At 33.2% G+C, this 18876-nt stretch overlaps 1 protein-coding gene and 1 non-coding gene across 2 annotated transcripts; both read left to right on the top strand.

Annotated features, from left to right (window-relative positions):
• The first annotated feature begins 1962 nt into the window (after positions 1 to 1962).
• On the top strand, positions 1963 to 2035 carry Trnar-acg. The gene has a single exon. It is a non-coding gene; the product is annotated as a tRNA-Arg (tRNA).
• Positions 2036 to 3376: 1341 nt separating this feature from the next.
• On the top strand, positions 3377 to 8429 carry LOC124360031 (innexin inx2). The gene has a single exon (XM_046813281.1). It carries the CDS (start codon positions 3488 to 3490, stop codon positions 4565 to 4567), a length of 1080 nt encoding a protein of 359 aa, XP_046669237.1. The 5' UTR covers positions 3377 to 3487; the 3' UTR covers positions 4568 to 8429.
• The last annotated feature ends 10447 nt before the right edge of the window (positions 8430 to 18876 follow it).

Genomic DNA, 18876 nt, shown 5'->3' with positions numbered 1-18876 from the left:
CTCAATATTTACTAAAGTGTACAGTTAAAAGTAGATTTGTAATAAAACTTTTAGTTTTCTTATCTAAATATTTGTCTTACTTGTGCTCAACAGTGGTCGCAAAAAAATGTTTAAATAAGAAGTGTTGTTATTATCAAGCTTACTCTATGCTTTCACGACTAAATGTAAGGTAATTTATGATTGTGCTACTATAAAACAATGTTTACACAGGACAATTGACTAAAGTTAACAGGCTCTTATACTATTATATAAATGTCTTGTTCTCTTTACCTGATTTTTCTGTGCATTCTTACGATATTTTAATCGTTGTTCTCCTAGTCGGAGCGAAAACATATTCAATAAACCAAAGACCACTATAATCGTTACAGACATTCTTAAGTTAGAAATGGCGTAACTAACCTGACTTTATTTTATGTATATCATTTTGTTTCATTCTTTTTGCAGCTGTCTTATGTAGTGTACTGAAAACTATTTAGCAGATATAGAGTTTAGATCTCGAAACATCCATTCAAGTGCTGCAGTGTGAGTACGACGATCTTTTGTCAACCCCTCGTCAAAAGAATCCCGTGAGTCGGACAGTGGGTCCCAGGCCGGGACCGCGGACCCACTGTCCACCCCTTAAGAAGTAGGTAAGAAATGCTTCCGGCAGTTTTATGATGTGGACCTACAGTCCGTTTACCATCCCTCACCGCCCCACCGGCAACGATAGCCCACACTGAATTAGCTATGCTAATTGTGTAGCTGCATCTGTGGCTTGCTGCTCTTTCCTACTACCGTTATCTCGACAACTGACAATCGAGTTCTTGTAATCTGCAAGATTGGATTGATTAGTGGATGTATCCCTCATCAATAACGATACTGTACTACCTATGTAGCCGTAGCTTACGGCTTATTACGCTAAATATATCTAATTAATTATATCAATCGATGTCTTGTAATCTACAAAATAGGGTCGATTAGTGGTGGTATCTCTAATCATTAACGATGCGACACTGAAACAACCTAATATTATAATTGTAGTGTATTTGACTATTAATTCCTTAGGATCCTTAGTTACAAGGTGGACTTGGGGAGAGGATGGTTTGAGGGTTGTAGGTGTTTAGTCGAAAAGAAGCAAGGGAAAATATCGGAATAAACTATGGTGAACAGTTAAATAACAATTGGTGGCAAAAACTTTCAAACCCCAAATTTCAAAACTTTTGTACAAATTTAAAATATAAAATATAAATTTCATTTAAGCCTCCAGATTTAGGTAGATTTTGATTGCTGGTTTCCTGTTTATTTTTTTTTAAGGCTCATGCGTAAATTTTAGATACATTATTTCAACCGTTTCTGAAGCACCCAATCTTTCTAGTCTTGTTAACAGAGCATTATTTTGAAAATTCTAACAATTTCATCCCATCTCGTCTCCACGCCTGTTATCACCTAATTGTGAGTATTGTTGAATATCTAATTAAAAAATTGAATATATAGAAGTAAAATTTCCACTATTACCTGAAAAGCCTAAAATGTATAAGTTACTTAGTTTTGAAAACTTCAATATTACATCTATCCGTAATTGAAACGTTTAAATCCTTAGCAATGTTAAAAGTTAAGAGTCTGTGCTATCAGAAAATAATCAATGACGTTACAGTAAGTGGTAGATTTTACTGGCTGGGCCTATTTTTATTTACAGCTAATCATAAAATAAGTGTTATTCTAAAAACCTCTTTGTGGACTAAAAATTTGTGAACAATTAAATTGATATAAAAATGGTAAATAGTATCTTCCAACAGCAGGTGAAGGGCAAGGAGTCCTCTCTGGCACAACCTAGAGACCAATATAATTATGTCATATGATTTTATTCGGTACAAATCGTATAACACAATAGCAGCAGCAGCATTGTGAAACTTCACTGCTGACTATAAAATAATATATTAATAAAATACTGTTAAATATTGGTTGTGAAATCCGTTTACCATCGGCCCTGTGGCGCAACGGATAACGCGTCTGACTACGGATCAGAAGATTCCAGGTTCGAATCCTGGCAGGGTCGCAATAATTTTTTATTCCGTAAAAACTTATTATTTAAATTATATGTCACCTGCAAATTATATAATTATTTTAATTTAATGTTTGTAAAGCCTTTGGTGATTAAAATATATTTTTATTTTTATTAGCAATAATTAAATCTAGTTTTGAACCATAAAAAATCAAATCCATTTCACAAATGCCTTGTTTATAAAATGTATAAAACTAATTTCATGCCTCTGCCATTTTTGTGTAGACGAAATAAAAACAATTAAACACTACTTGTTTATATCTAAAGAGATTTGTTAAATCACCTTGGATAATTAACACAAAACGTATTATATAAATAACATATCTAACCTAAAACTAAGATATAACACTCACAACTCTATTTTTACACAATTATGTTTAATTTAATGCAAACAACATCTAGACAAATTTATAAAATAACCGATAATGCGGAATACTTTATTAACTTATGAAATTTATTATATAATATACATTTTAAACTTAAATTTAAACTTTGGATGGCAATAGGGTTTATAGGGAGGACACGATTTTTAAACAAAGTATTTAAAAATCCTGGCCTTTTAAAGTTAAAATATAAACGATAATGAAAATGCATTGCTCATAAAACAGGTTAAACTCCAACTAACTCACAATTTAAAAACGATGATTGTTTCAGACAAGTTTAGATTAAGTTTTTGTTATACAATAGCTAGGATTAAATAAATAAATATGTGGGTTACTTTTCTTTATGTAAATAGTGTATTTGTGTATGTACTTCTAGACAACGGCAAGAGATTAAATGGCAAAGAGAACTACTTAACTTCGCTTCTTTAATGTATGTTTCATATGATTTCACATTTGCATTGTATAAGCATTCAACCTCAACCTGGGTTTTCTGTGTAATCGATAGAGGAATTATGGTATCGGTCGAAATGGGAGGGCATAAAAAGCAGTGTTTACGGTAGACACCAAATTATATAATGTTCTACTGATTTTCAAATCATGAAAATTTTCCGAAACTGCTTCTAAAGAGTCGTACAACAAAGAGTCGTGTATTTATTTCCTACATATCTACACTTCAAATTCACAAATTACACCGATTTATGTAAGTAATTTATCTGTCCTTTACACAAGATTCCAAACTATGACAAGAACAACCTAAAAACTAACAGTCAAACCCAACAAAAATGCCAAATCGCCTCTTAAGTCTTAAACTTTATGATATACTGAAGGCTGTGATGGTTAAGAAGAGCAGGGGAGGGGACAGCCACCAAAACAGGAGCCCGTGGTAGAGGCTAGAGAGGGGAATGAGTCTCCTCCCCACCATATAGCTGACGCGCATCACGGTCCGCGCAGCCGAGACAGAAGTGTAATCGTCCATTTCAGTCAGTGAAGGAGCTAGGTGAAACGTCGTCGTGGTGTGTGTTTGGATATAAAGTTCGCTGTGTGCTGTGCATAGAAAGCAACAATGTTTGATGTGTTTGGCTCCGTTAAGGGGCTACTGAAGCTAGACGCAGTTTGTATTGACAATAATGTGTTTCGGTTGCATTACAAGGCGACTGTTATTTTGCTTGTTGCGTTTTCACTACTGGTGACTTCGCGTCAGTATATTGGCGATCCGATCGACTGCATTGTTGACGAAATTCCTCCACATGTTATGGACACCTACTGCTGGATTTACTCTACATTTACAATTCCTAACCGACTTGCAGGAACAATCGGAAAAGACATTCCTCATCCGGGAGTCGCCAGCCACGTCGAAGGTGAAGATGAAGTGAAATATCACAAGTACTACCAGTGGGTATGTTTTGTCCTATTCTTTCAAGCTATGATGTTCTACGCCCCGCGTTATCTTTGGAAAACATGGGAAGGTGGAAGAATCAAAATGTTGGTATTGGACCTCAACTGTCCTGTCGTTAGTGAAGAGTGTAAAATCGACCGGAAGAAGCTCCTTGTTGATTATTTTGCTATGAATCTGCATACTCAGAACTTTTATGCCATACGATTCTTTATTTGTGAGGTGCTCAACTTTATCAATGTGCTTGCTCAGATCTATTTCATGGATGTCTTCCTGGATGGTGAGTTTACCACTTATGGATCAGATGTTGTCAGGTTTACTGAGATGGAGCAAGAGGAGAGGGAGGATCCTATGTCGAGAGTATTCCCTAAGGTTACCAAATGTACCTTCCACAAATATGGTCCTTCTGGAACTGTTCAAAAGTTTGACGGTTTGTGTGTACTTCCCTTGAACATTGTAAATGAGAAGATCTATGTGTTCCTGTGGTTCTGGTTTATCCTGCTCACACTCATCACTGGTGTATCTCTGATCTACCGTGCTGCTGTCGTCATGGGCCCTCAAGTCCGTCTCTACCTGCTGAGAGCACGCTCACGCCTTTCCCCACAGGAACAGATTGAAACTATCGCCAGGAAATGTCAAATTGGAGATTGGTTTGTATTGTATCAGCTAGGAAAGAATATTGATCCTCTAATTTTTAAAGAACTCGTATCAGATTTGGCAAAGAAACTAGATGGTAAAGAGACTGTTTAAGTACTATCATGATCAGATGTTTAAAATGTGCCTTTACAGTTTTCTTAAGCTAGGTTAATTTAGTCATACACTGTCAACCTATAGTGTATGGATAAAGACACAATGCAGAAGGTGTTTTCATAACAGATGTCAATTGATACATTTATGAAATTAATTATAGCAGCCATATTGTAAGTTTTTATACTGGAAGAAGTTTCTGAGGAATTTTTATCTTTACAGCTTTTTATACAGTTATTAAGTTTTGTACTTTTTTTATAATCGCAATGTTGAAATGGATTTAAAGATTACTGTACTGGCAATTTTTTTGTTTTTAAACATATAATAGAATTAAAACTTGAAATAAATATGGCAACCTATTTTATTTTCATTTCGTAGCTTTGAGTGTAGGAAAAACAATTCCAAAATTAAGAGACTTGCTAAACTAATAATGAGAAAGAAATAATGTACGTTTTAGTACAAAAATCATTGAAAAAATAATTAGACCTCTTTCCAGATCCAGATTTTACCATTATATATCTTTCATGCACAAATAATGCCTATGCTCATCTTACTTTTGTTGTAATAGATGCTGTTTAGCGTAAAATATGAATTCAACTTCAATCTCGTATTAAATCATTTCATCAATTAAACTGTTGACTTACACTGTTAAAATATTTTAAAATCTTATTATAGGCCTATTTCTTTAATAAAATTATTTAGAGGACCAGTAAGTTACTATAAAATATTCTTCTAAGGTAGCTAGCTAGGCAGGTTAAAGATTTTAAGTTTTTCCCTCTGAATTAGATCAGTGATAACCTATTTACAACTGCACAGTAATGGTACAGTTGTGTGGTGGGCAAATGAACAAATACTTTTCTTGTCCAACTAACCCATTGAGGAGTGAACTTGGGAGGGCGGGGCAAGATTAAAATAAACATTGACTTTACTTTTACATTGTCCACAGATTAGGTTATGTACAATTTTAATATGCAAGAAGTGTGAGCTAAAATATTTTAATGAAACCTTCAAATAAATTAATGTATAGATCTAGTAATGTATTATATATTTCACGAAGCACAATTTATTTCAGTACTGATTCAATTTCAGTTCTTAATATTGGATTTTATTTTAATGTAATCAGAACTACCTACTTTAGAACTTTCTGTTAATAAGTGGACATATTAAAATCACGGTAGTTGATAGGATTTAAAACCTGTCTTCTAGACCATAATGTAGCCTACGCGGGCAGTGTGGTAAATATTAAATCTATCCAATCATTAGGATAAAGGAATATATTCCTACAACTTAATATACTTTTCCAAAGTGAGTTATATTAATGACATTAATTAGGGGACATAGTTTCATTCCAATTTGATTGAAATATATCTTTTGTTCTAGAAATTTTTATTTTGCTATTCATTAGGGAATGTAATATTTTTATATTATTGTTTGTCTTTGGGCTTAACTTCCATTGAAGTACATGGCCTATTATTTGTAAAAGGCTGTTAAAACTGATGTAAACAACTTGACGTAACTTGTACAGAATTGATTTATACAGTACTGTTGATGCGTTCTTATATCCTCATAATCCCAACTGGAATCGTGAACTCTGGTAGTTTTGTTTGGTTTAATCAACGAACGAAGATTTTCTCTGCTTATGATAAATATAATTTTAACATTATCGTAATATATAGTATGGTACTGACTTTTTTGTGTTTGGATTTAACTCTGTAATTTTTGGCTAGGTTTTATTTTAGATTGGATGTTTTTAAGTTAATATGGAAATCAATTTGCTGAATTTTTAATCACTAAAAGTGTTGATAAGGTGTTAGATTATAGTATTTTTTGTTGAAGTTGGTCGTTACTGTTAGTAATTGCTAGACAATCCCTTTTGCGGGAATAGAAGATAAGTAGATTAGGATATCAGTAGACATTAAACAATTAAAATACAATAAAAAGTTGCTCCAACATTATCATTACATATAAGTTACTGATGACTGCTATGTTTGAGGGATAATTGACCTTAGAATGAAAATTTTGAACAATACAAAAATCGCAAAGTTTATAGAAATTAACCATCTTGTAGAGGGTTCAATGATATCGACAATAGCTTGAAGAAATAGGCCTATTTAGTTTTGCCACATTATTAATCATTGTGTTCGGTTCACTTTTTGGTTTTTTTATGGCAAGGAAATACTCTTTAGTTTTTAATGGTTAAAAAAGCAATATTTGTGTTCTCAGTAAATATAAAGACATTCTGTTTTTGGCCAGAATTAATTTATAAATATTTTTGGTAAGAATGCAGAACTCTATATTACCTTTTAACAAAAATAGACTGGCAATTCAAATCAATAATTAAATTACAGTATTTTATATATTAAACTGTAAGGTAACTAAAGTTAATGGTAGAAACTAGGAAATTGTAGGTTGTCACATTTTGCAACATTATTATATTTTACTAGAAGAATATTTATTGATTATATTTATGGAATCATGTAACAATTTTTTTATAAATGGTGTTGCTTTTGCATGACTGTATATCAAATTAATACAAAACTACTCATTTAGTTTAGAGATAAAGAAGTTGAGGTGTATAATAGACTGAAAGGCGTCTTTCACTGTCATAAATTGTATAGTTTTTGTATTTATAACTGTTGAAGTGACAGTGTCGTTCACTTGAAAGCAATATTTTATTCAAAGTAATACCTACGTTGCTATGTTTTGGTCTTTGAAACTTTTGTCACTGGAGGTTCTCTTGTAACTTAGTCATCGCTCAACTTTTACCAGTCGTACGAGACCACCAGATCGATTTATCAAGCACACTCCTGTGTGTAGCCTACTACAAGTATGATAGTGACGGAGTGTATGAGTATTGTATATTTTATAACTAGACTTATGAAAAATGTGATCATAGTTTATTGTATTTTAGTTTGTTATTATTAATATTATCGATACAATTAATATATTAGAATTACTTTTGTAAATGCCAGTTTCCCTCATGAATACTTGGCGATACGGATGATTTGTTTGGGGTCTCTGTAGGCCTACTTCTACTAGCCTACTGTGGCCACCGAAAACGTGTAACGTAAATCTCAAACTGTACACGTTATTAGTGGATGGAAGACTATTTAAGTTAGATTTTGCAAGGGGACGTAAAATAACGTTTAACCAGACCAATTTTAATATGTTAACTGTGTCGAACATTAAGATTATAAATTTACATTATAATCGAATTTTGTTCATTATACGGAAAGTTTTAAATCTTTCTAATTCCACATACAATACAGATCGTAAAGACAATGCTAAAACATTCCATGACCTCAAAAGACTTGATTACAGTGAGGGCAAGTACTAAGTTAATCTGTAAGTACAAGCTGAATGAATTCCATTTTGCACAGGTTTGAAGTAATTCAATATTGAACTTTTTTATATCTTTAATCTTGCCCGTATCTGATAATGTGGAGCCAACAATGAATCATTATGAGAAGAAAAGGCTGCATGTGTGTTTTGTAAATAAATTATTATACAGCATATCAGCATTGATCACGCCAATTTTGGATATTTTTCTTACAATTTACTGTAGTTAAGGGCCTATTATATATGTAAATATTTATTAGCCATAAGTGCCTTGTCAATAAACCTTATCAATCTAGGCAATATCGTGCAAATAACTACAATAAGAAGACAGCTAGATTAAGTGCTATAGATGCAACATTCCCGTGAGAGGGACCAATATATACACTTGCTCATATCAGTGCAAACTATTATACAAACATTCCTCCATTTATACAATTACAAGTTCTTCCACGATTTGTATTATACATTCATGAGGTGATATGCGCATTGTTTGTAAATTATATATAATAAATTTTACAATGCTTTATATGTGGTTTTCATTTTTTCATAGTGATTCCCCTCAGAAACTTTTAAGTTCATCCAAGAAAAGCTTTAATTGAATTTGAGAACATTAATTGAATTTTAGATACAGTATTTATATACTTCATCCAATAGGAATTATTGATAAAAATCCTCTTTTTGTTTTAGCAGTCTAAAAAATAAGAAAAGTGTGTTTGAGAAAGAGGATTGCTAAAGTATGTGTTAATCTAGGTTGATGTTGGTTTTGTTTAATTGCCTTTTAAATGTAAATGTTGTTTTGATTACTTATCTTATTAACAGAAGTGCTTCATAAAAGTCTTTAATAAAAAATATCATACCGTGTGTCTAAAGAGGCTTCACTTAGAAGGTTCAATGCAAAACGCCGTCTATACCTCATTTTATTATTGATGAGATAGAATGACAATCATATGAATAAGAAATTTGTATATATTACGTCAAAGTAAAGAGGAATTGTGACGGCCTTGTTATTGGTACTTCTTAGTGGAATTTAACGACACTCGTCCAAATTGCGTGGTGGCAAATGCACCCTCATAAAACTTATTCTTGTCTATATAGAAATGGAGTATGCAAACTTCAGATGAAATCTTTCTTAAAAATTCTTACAACATGGTTTATTCACATTTTGGACCATAAGATTAGATTTCATATCAGTGTTTGAATAAATAATAAAAGTACACACCAAGTCACCATAAAGTGATATTCTCTGTGTTCGGATACTTAGGCTACACATATTAATACGTCATTTGTTAAAATATCTTATGAGCATACTGAGTTTGTTTTCTAATTTATTTATCCAGCTATTTTCTCGTTGCCATTATCGTTACCAATAAGACCGATACAAAAATATTAAAAAACGCTCAGCCAATCATGGAGTGACATGCACCATAATCAAACCCAGTTTTTCTTGTATAGAAATTAAGTTTCATACACAATTTCAAGTTTTTAGGTCAGTTTGTTTCAAGACTTTGTGTGGACAGACAGAATAATGAAATTTTTCAGCTCTCTGAGTGATAGGCTTCACTAACACTCAGCCAATTAAGAGTGCTTGGTTTTCACAAGTGGCCTGTATTCATAACCGAATAACATTGTTAATTGTATATGAATACCTAAATACATGGATTTTAGTTATAGCTGTAGGGCTGATATACTGGTTGTATGGAGTAGACAGCAGAGGATGTATGATGGCCCCTACATCATTATGTCCTTCTAATTAAAAATATTAATAGAAAATGTGGTTTTACATATAATGACCAGGTCAGCTTGAAAGATGTACTTGGCTTGATCATCTTGATTTTAACCACATAAAAACAGTACTAAACTTAAACACTTGTACGATTTTAAATTTTAATTGTAAAACTATAGTAGACCTCATTTTCAAGACAATCATTGAAAAGTCTATCTTTTTCAGTATTGTTAATCAAAAAAAGTCTATATATTTGTACTTTATTTTAATATTCACAAAGTAAACACTTCACAAGACATAGTGTGTAATGTTTTAATCAGAAAATCAGGGTTAAAATAAAAAAAATTTCTTGTGGAATGAAACTTGAGGTCATTTCACTACACCAACTTAAAATTCATGCAATAGTTTTGAAACATTATTAAGTACTGCACTTTACTTTTATTACAAATTATAGATTTAAATTTAGATTACTTTAACATAACTTACATATGCATCCTAACATGAATGACATAATTGTCTGTAATGAGATACTTCAGAAATACTGTATGATGAACAAAGGGCCTGATGCACTGAACAAAACACTTACCTCTTGAACATAGTCAATTAGCTGTATAAACCAAGAATCCATTGCCAAATTCTGTCAGTTTATAACACTACCTTATGTGGAAATGACCTGCACATGAGACTTAATTTTGCTGTAGAGTGAGAGAGGGTTATAGCAATGAGCAATGGTTGGAGAGTTGGTGTACAAATATATAAATGGTAAGCAAATAAAATCTAGGAAATATGTAAAATTGTTGAATAAAACAATATTACAACAACAACAAAAAACATTGAACTGTTGCATCTGACTCAAGATTAATTGGAGAGTATCTTTTTAAGAATGTTGTAGAATTAGAAAATGCATACAGTTTCATAAAGAATTTTAGATTAAATCAATCTAGTATCTCCAAATGTGATTTAACTATTTATCCTTAATTTTTCTAATGGTGATGCAAAAGCTGGATTATAATACATATCAAACTGATCTTCAAAAGGCTCTTCATTGGCTGCACTTGTCTCATGACAACACTTGTGGTAAGTACATATTGTTCATAAGAATATGCCTTTTTTGTTGTTCTCTTAGGACAAGAAGCTTATATATTGCACTTGATCCTGTAAGAACCTTTGCGTTGCTTCCAGAGTGACAGGATATTCAGGATGGGTAAGGTTAGGGAGTAGGGGCCGCCTCCTATCGAGATCCATGAGGAAGAATTAGGGCACTACATCTCAAAGTCATGTCCCCCCGGAAGAAGGGGAGGCCAGCTCTGAACCAGCCTCTCCAGTCAAAATAGGCAGGGGGTGGCATACCCTTGGTGAGGTTAGCAAGAACCTCTGAGGTTAAGGAATAAACCCCACCAACTCCAACAGTCATCTCCCACAGTAGACTAGACCTATCGAATTGCCCATGAACCTCAGAATCTCGATATATGCGGTTAGTGATGTGCTGCTCTTGGATATCTATAAGGTTGCCCAGATTGAAGTGACACATCGGTTTTTGCTGTGCCCAGTGGTGGGTTCAACTGGAAGGTATAAACCAGCCAGAAGTGATCCCTGCTGGGTAAAAAAAATAAAAATATGCCTACTCTATGCTCTGCCTATATATGTTTGCTATGCCATAATTCAACATGGCTAGCAATCTCCTAGTACTTGCAAGTACAAACTCATAATTGGCTAGTAAAAATGTAACAAAAAGCTCTTAAATTTTGTATTGAGCCTTTGTGTGTGAACACTGCAGCTTCCATTTTTGAAAAATCAATATATGTTTGAACAGAAAAGTTTCATAAACATAAATATTTCTCCACATAGACACACCTACATATATACATGAAATGTGTGGTTAAAACTGTAAATCAATTTTAATTTTCTCTTTTTCTCATGCAGTGTTGAAGCTACTGAAAGGTAGAGTTCATTGGGTTTGGCTTGTTTATCTCCAGACAACAAAAACAAATTTTTTGTAGTAAACTTAATAGACTCTTATTCAAGTGCAATTAAACCATATGATTTAGTAGGATTCTATATAAATATTACTAACTTTCTATATACATACACAATACAATTTTCTAATTTGCAGTTTTTTAAAACCAAATACGAGTATAAACAAAGATTCATGACATAATAATTATGTTCTTAACAAAAAAACCAAAATGTTATAAAAAGCTGATCGTTTGATTTTATTCTCATCTGTAACAGAACTATTCTTTTTCAAAAAATTGTTTCAGTACCCTAGTATCATAAATTGATCATGAGACCATGCAATAATTAACTTTTGCCCAAAAACTCAAATAATGAAAACATGTTATATATGATGTTAACTGAAATAGATTTTACGATTTTATTGCCCATATTCTTATAGTATAAGAGATGTTTTTTCAATAATCACATTGTAGTAGCATTGGTACAATTACTACAGTTAAAATAAACTTATTTTCTCAACTTTTTTTAACATTTACAGGAATTGTGAATGCATTTAATGTTTTAATTGGTGAGAACGTGTATTTTGATGAATGTTGAACTTCAGGAAGTCTAAATTGCTTTTCAGACAAGATGAAGTTTATCTTTAGTTTATTAATCCATGCAAGTGTATAAGATTTATATGAGCATTAACTGTTTCAAAAATATTGGACCATACATAATTTTTCAACAAAGTTGCTATAAAAGCTGCCTTTTCCAAAAAGTAAAAATGTTTTCAGATTCGGAATAAACACTTTCTTAATTTTATCCTAATTGATTAGAGTTGTACAAGAAAAAATTTAAATATTTCCAAAGTTCCTATTCTCAGTAATGGGAAAATAATTTTATTTACAAAATAGAAAATCTGTACCCATTAGTAAGGAAAGTCTGTATGCCTGACAAGTTTTATGAGGTTTAATCTGATACTTTATCTGTATATAAACTATTTATGTCATTTTCCCATAAGAAATTCATTAGAACCCTTGTTTGGACTTCCATGTTTACCTACGTTTAAAATTGAATTTTCCTACCCTAATTAGCGAGCTTCAGCTTTTACGTATATAATGTAATAAAAAGGAGCAAATCTCTCGACTCCAGCACGAAGGTGGACTAACCTCAATCAGTAGCTCAGCGAAAGAATACATTATATTTCAACCCGATTTTCAAATAAGTCGAAGTGGGATAAAACAAACTGTTAGTTTTTACAATGAGCCATGCACATAAAAATGTATGAATTTAAAAGACGACCGTAGCGAATCAACCTGGAATTTTACTAATGGGAGCAGGTAATTCATAACTGGCATCAAATGTCAGTCTTATTTTTGATACTGATACTGATTTTGTCAATTATTGGTAACAGTTTAACGATAAAATTGTCTATAAGTGACAATTATAAAAAAATAGTTTAGAACAGTCAAAGAATCCGACACAAGAAACAGCCTAATTTAAATCCAAACAATTAGAAAATATGTATGCTTCCCTTCGTGTGATGATTCAGCTCCATAAGGTAGAGCTGACGCAGTTAGTGATAACTAACATCCGGTTGTTGGTAGCAGCCTCAGCATCCTGACCCTTGTGATTACCTGTTTTGTGGGGTATAATATTCACTACTTAATATTTAATCCTAAAACCCGTTGCGGAGTAGAATTTTGGACATTTTTTAGAAAACGGTACAGGCTTTGATGGTGGGATTGAAATAGGTGAGGTAAGATCAGAAAGGACATTACTACCTTGATTCCAAGATACCAAACTTGAGATGGTGGATGCCATCTTCTGCACTTAAGTTTGATTCTGTTCCCTCTAGGAAAGTTTGTATAGTTTTATCGAGGACCTCCCTACACGCAGTATTTGCTGAGAAGTCAAGTATCAGTGACGTGCAGCTCGTCGTTTATTTTCCAGATCTCAAGGGCCAATTGCTGCATGGAGTCCCTTACAATTCTTCTTTTTCTAAGGGGTGGCCCGTTGCAAATCAATTAGGCCTCAAGTAAATGTTGCGTACCTAGATTTAAAGCCTGAAGGAACAGTTTATAGTTCCAGCAATCCTACAAATCACTGAAAACAATTAACCAAGCCATCCTTGGGAAATTTACTACATACGTGTCAAAGGTACCAAAGAAATCAAAATTGTCCTTAGCTAGGACATTGAAAAGCGGTTTCCCGGCGTCATCTTGATCTTTGTGTGGCGTATAGAATGAATCATCTCCAGATTCACTTTGTGAGGAATGTCTCTGTTTCCTCAAATATCTGGCCTTTGATTAGGTAGACTACTCGAAACCGAAAAGATGAACAACAGCTCATGGAAAGATCAGATGATACTCAATTGGAAGTTGAATGTAGAACAAGCTTACTCAACCGTAAGCCTCCCAATACTCTTCATCTTGTAGTAGGCTATGTCTATTGTGCATCTAATTCGAGATACAGTAGCTCTGAGGGCTACGCACTTGGGGTTTCCACGGAACGCTAAGGTCCTGTCATGGGTTATAGTGCACCTAAATTTGCCAAAACATCAGTCCTTCAATTCCCAACGAACTCATGGGAACCAGTCCTCATGCCCTGGAACCCAACAGTGTAAACTTAGTTGATCCTGCCGAGAGGGAATAGTCACTCATAACTATCAAACAATAAATTATTCCTTCATTGGTGCCGTAAGAATAAAACGGAGTCACCTTGTCGTTTACACCTTCATCGCGGGTCTAAAGTAAGCTACAAGACTAAGATTTCCTGGGAATCTGACGTAACCAACATTGTTTACCTTGAGTTGTGTCACAGAGTCAATAAACAGTTCCAAAGTAGCATATGACTCAGACGTCTCTTTACATGCAAGACATTGCGTTTCGCTGTTCAAACCAGTCATCAGAACATTTTTGGATGTCTTATTAGATTAGGAGGTCGTGTGGGTCGTACAATATACTACTTGCCAAAGTTATCTAGTCTTTATTCTTAATAATGATAAATACATACCAATAAAGGATTTTATTTTAATACCAACTTTCCACTTCGGAGATGATTTCAGACAGTATTCGCCAAATGTGCAGAGTACAATATTACGAGCTTGCATTACATAATCATAATTTGGATCACCTAGCAATCCTGATCACACATTCCTAGTAAGTAGTTATTGGTTTGTATGTAATTTCTTCATTAATGTCCAATTATTGTTTTATATTTATTTATTTTACAAGACTCTTGGAGAAAACACGACTTTATATTCTCCTGAGGTCTCTGTGTGTTTATTTGCGTTATCAACTAACTCGGCCACGTACAGACAGAGTTAAGGAAGTTTGAGAAGTGTCTTTCATAGCCGCACGGTGAAAAATCCTAATTTTTGTTAAATTTTAATTTTTTTTACAGGGTACACTTCTATACGATTGGACAATTTGTATCTCTTAAGCTGATAAAGACATTGGATGCATTATGGGATATTTCTAGATTAAAATATACTCTTATCTTCATATGGTTAAAATATATTTATTGCAATAAAAAACATACAAAGTACACACACTTAGGATGGAACTTGTTTTATACGATCGGACAATTTTTACTTACGCTAATAGACATTCGATAGGTTATGGGATTATTCTAGATTAAAATATACTCTTATCTTAATTATGGTGAAAGTATATTTGTTGTAATAAAAAAAACGGGTCTTTTTCGTTTAAGGGTCAGCACAAAAGACCCTAGCTTGCCTATTCAAAACTCAGATCACGCAACGCTTTGCGCTCCTTGCTCTTTAAAAAAAAAAATAACTTGAGCTTGCAAAGTCCAAGCCCAGACCAACACACCACGCTTTATTGAACCCAAAACTCTGACAGAACTAACGCAGGTTTCATTACGGGCAAAAGATAAGCGGCGCGCGTTTATCACTGATAAGATAAGACGAGTTTATACTAGAAATAGTACCTGGACTACTGCCCTACGAACTAATAACACCAAAAAAACGATTAAATGCACTGTCAGTCGAGTATAGTATGGTTGTAAGGTGCTGGCTCTTAAACGAAAAAGACCCAAAAAACATATACAATGTTCACTCAGGATGGAACTTGTTTTATACGATCAAACTATTTTTACTTCTTACGTTGATAAGACACTCGATAGATAGGTTATGGGGTTATGGGATTACTCTATATTAATATACTCTTATCTTAATTATGATGAAAATATATTTGGTTTTATAACAAAAACAAGTAGAAGAACTGTATCAAGATCTGAGTTTTTATAATAATAAGAAATTCCATTAATGAAGAGTCAATTGAGCAGTTTAAATTGGGAATATTCATCTCCCCACGGGACCAATTATCGACTGATAGCAATAAAAGTAGTATTTGTGTTGATACAAACAAGCACACAAACCGATTTTGTTCTTGCAATCGACTGAGATTGGTGGAGGTCGAAATGGAAGGGTATCAAAAAGGTTAAAAATACGAAATCATAATTTTTTCAGACAGTATTTTTAAACCTGCGTTTACTTAAAACCAATCGTTGGGCACTTAAATAAACGTTAAATCAGTTTCAGCTAAGCGTATAGGCAACAGAGACTTATGCTTGAGTAAATCCAGTCTCTTTGTCTAGTTCTCAGACGATGATACGAGCGACTATGTGTGTGTCTTACGGTCGGTTTTAACTGCAATACACTAGAAAAAAAATATTTGAGAAAAAAAATTATTTTTAACCCTTTCGATACCCGATCTTTATTAAAAACAAGCGTAGCTGACGATCGATTTCACTCTTAGGGAAAATTCCTAAATCGATTTCAAGAAAAACCAGATTTTTGTGTGTGTAAATATGTAAATTGACTCTCAACTCCTTGACTATTTTAGGTTCTATGTTTGTCTAAAATGTCTCTTTTATTAGTTAAACCGTCCAAAATTACCAAACCCTTATATAATCAGAGGAAAATTAATAAAAAGTACAGCAGTTTTTGAAAAATCTTAAATGAATGGATCTTTTTACCAACACAACGTAAGAACAGAGGTTCCCACGGTATTATTTTATTTGAAACTGATGTTGGATGTTTCACAAAGGGCGAATGTGCTGAGAATATTTCGTTCCAACAAGTGATTTAGGTTATCTGACCTAAGGCCAAAGTTCAAGGGTTAGATAACAAGAGACAACAAGACTCCGTATGTGCACGCTCTGTATAATACTACTGTACTAACTTTCATTTTATGTACTGTTTAGCTATTAAATCAGTAAGTTTAAAACGTACGAATAACATTTGGCGGAATCTATGGCAAGATATCATTAACATTTCATATATACTGAACAAGTCATGCGTACGTGAACATTGAACATGTTATTGGGATAATAACTTGCAATTTAGTAACTGGTACTTATTCGTTTGATATGTTATTCTGCAGAAAATTTTATTTTCAATACAGTTTGAATAACATTTTAATCACAATTTGTATTTAGGATGATTGCATTACAGTTCTAATTTTAATATATGTTTTAATGAGTTTTGTAGTGTTATAGTCTACTAATTAAGTACGAAATTAAGGTGAAGTTTTCACCAACATTTTGAACAATAGCATATCAACATTTAAAAGTTGTTACCGGTATATGTTATATTAACAGTTATATGTCAATGGGACCTAATTTTTTCCGAGTACCAAATTGTGAGATAATGATGGGATGGAAACCATTAACTGAAGTTTTTCAAATTAGTGCATCATTGGAAAATGAATAAATGTTGAATGACTCATTTTGGAACAAACCGACTGTCATTTCCTTTATAAGCGTTGCTAATATTTTGCGTCATAATTTCAAACCTTTACAGTAAAGAAATTAATATTTCATATTCCAACTTATATTTAAATGCAATATAAATAGAAAACCGCAAAAATATGGATAAAAACGCTCAGGTTTACAAGTTATTTAAGATTATATTTGGTACAAAAATGCACTTAGAATTAATTTATAACCCCGCCAAAGAGGCATACAAATGTTATCATGCCATGGTTGTTTTGCCAAGACAAACGTTCCGGTTTGTGTTTGAATAATTGGGGTTTCTCATGTCAATGTTGTATTACAAGGTAGGTATGTACACCAGACCAGACCACTTGTCGAAACAGGTTTTGCTGAACTTTGCAAGATTTCAAGTCAATAGCTCATTTCTGTCTTGAGATGTTCTGCGGACAGAAGGGACATTTTGAAAACCTACTGAGTGATGTTTTGTAATGCTTCTTGTAATGCTTTGCTACATCCCATGGAAAAATATCAAGTGACTGGAATCGGTTTTCTTACAAATTTATTTATTCCAAGATTTTCTCGTATGCGTACTGGTTACCCATAAAACCAATGTGAAAATGAAGGTTTATGCAAAATTTAAAGTCTTACGGTCAGTACCTTCTTGAAATATAGTGCGGCCACATTGACAGAAATGGAACTCTTCAGCCTCTCAAAGTCTTTGCTAATGCTCAGCCAACAAAAGGTGTATCTATTTAAAATGTATTTTCGTACAGATCGTCTTCCTTCTTCAAAAATATTTCATCACAATTTTGTATCCGCAAAATTTTGGTAGTATGTTTGGGCACCACTTAAATGCCAACCAAGACAAAAACAAAAGATTAATTTTATTAGATCTCATCTTTTATAACTTTTAGTGAAATAGTGTTTATTTTGATAGTATTTTAGAAACAAAGCCAGAGTTAAAATTGTATTCTTAACTTCAACATCAGCTTATTGATAAACAGAGAATATCTTACTCTGTAGCCGGCGATGGTTCAAGTGATCTAGACAAAGAGAGCTCCGTCTGAGTAAGCTACTTAGCGTACAATTGTTGTTCCTACTCAGCGCTTGGATTGTAGGTCTGAAGAACACAACAGTTGTAGGTCTTTGAGACCTGGCTATAGTATAGTCGGCTATCACTCAAATGATCTTCACAAGAAAATGATTATTGCGTGGTTGTTGACGGGATAAACAAACAAATTACTGTTACGCTACACAATAAGCTACTGCTACAGAAGCGATTGCTCAAATGATCTTCACAAGAAAATGACTACTGCGTGGTTGTTGACTAGATACACAGACAAATTACTGTTACGCTACACAATAAGCTACTGCTACAGAAGCGATTGCTCAAATGATCTTCACAAGAAGATGACAACTGCGTGGTTGTTGACTAGATACACAGACAAATTACTGTTACGCTACACAATAAGCTACTGCTATAGAAGCGATTGCTCAAATGATCTTTCTTCACAAGAAAATGACTGACTGATGTGAGGTTGTTGGAACAAACAGACAAACTGTTCTACTA

This window comes from Homalodisca vitripennis, chromosome 4 (genome assembly GCF_021130785.1).
Source record: "Homalodisca vitripennis isolate AUS2020 chromosome 4, UT_GWSS_2.1, whole genome shotgun sequence".
Lineage (NCBI taxonomy): Eukaryota > Metazoa > Arthropoda > Insecta > Hemiptera > Cicadellidae > Homalodisca > Homalodisca vitripennis.
The sequence above is the reverse complement of the archived record's forward strand: the minus strand, read 5'-3'. Positions and strand labels throughout refer to the sequence as shown.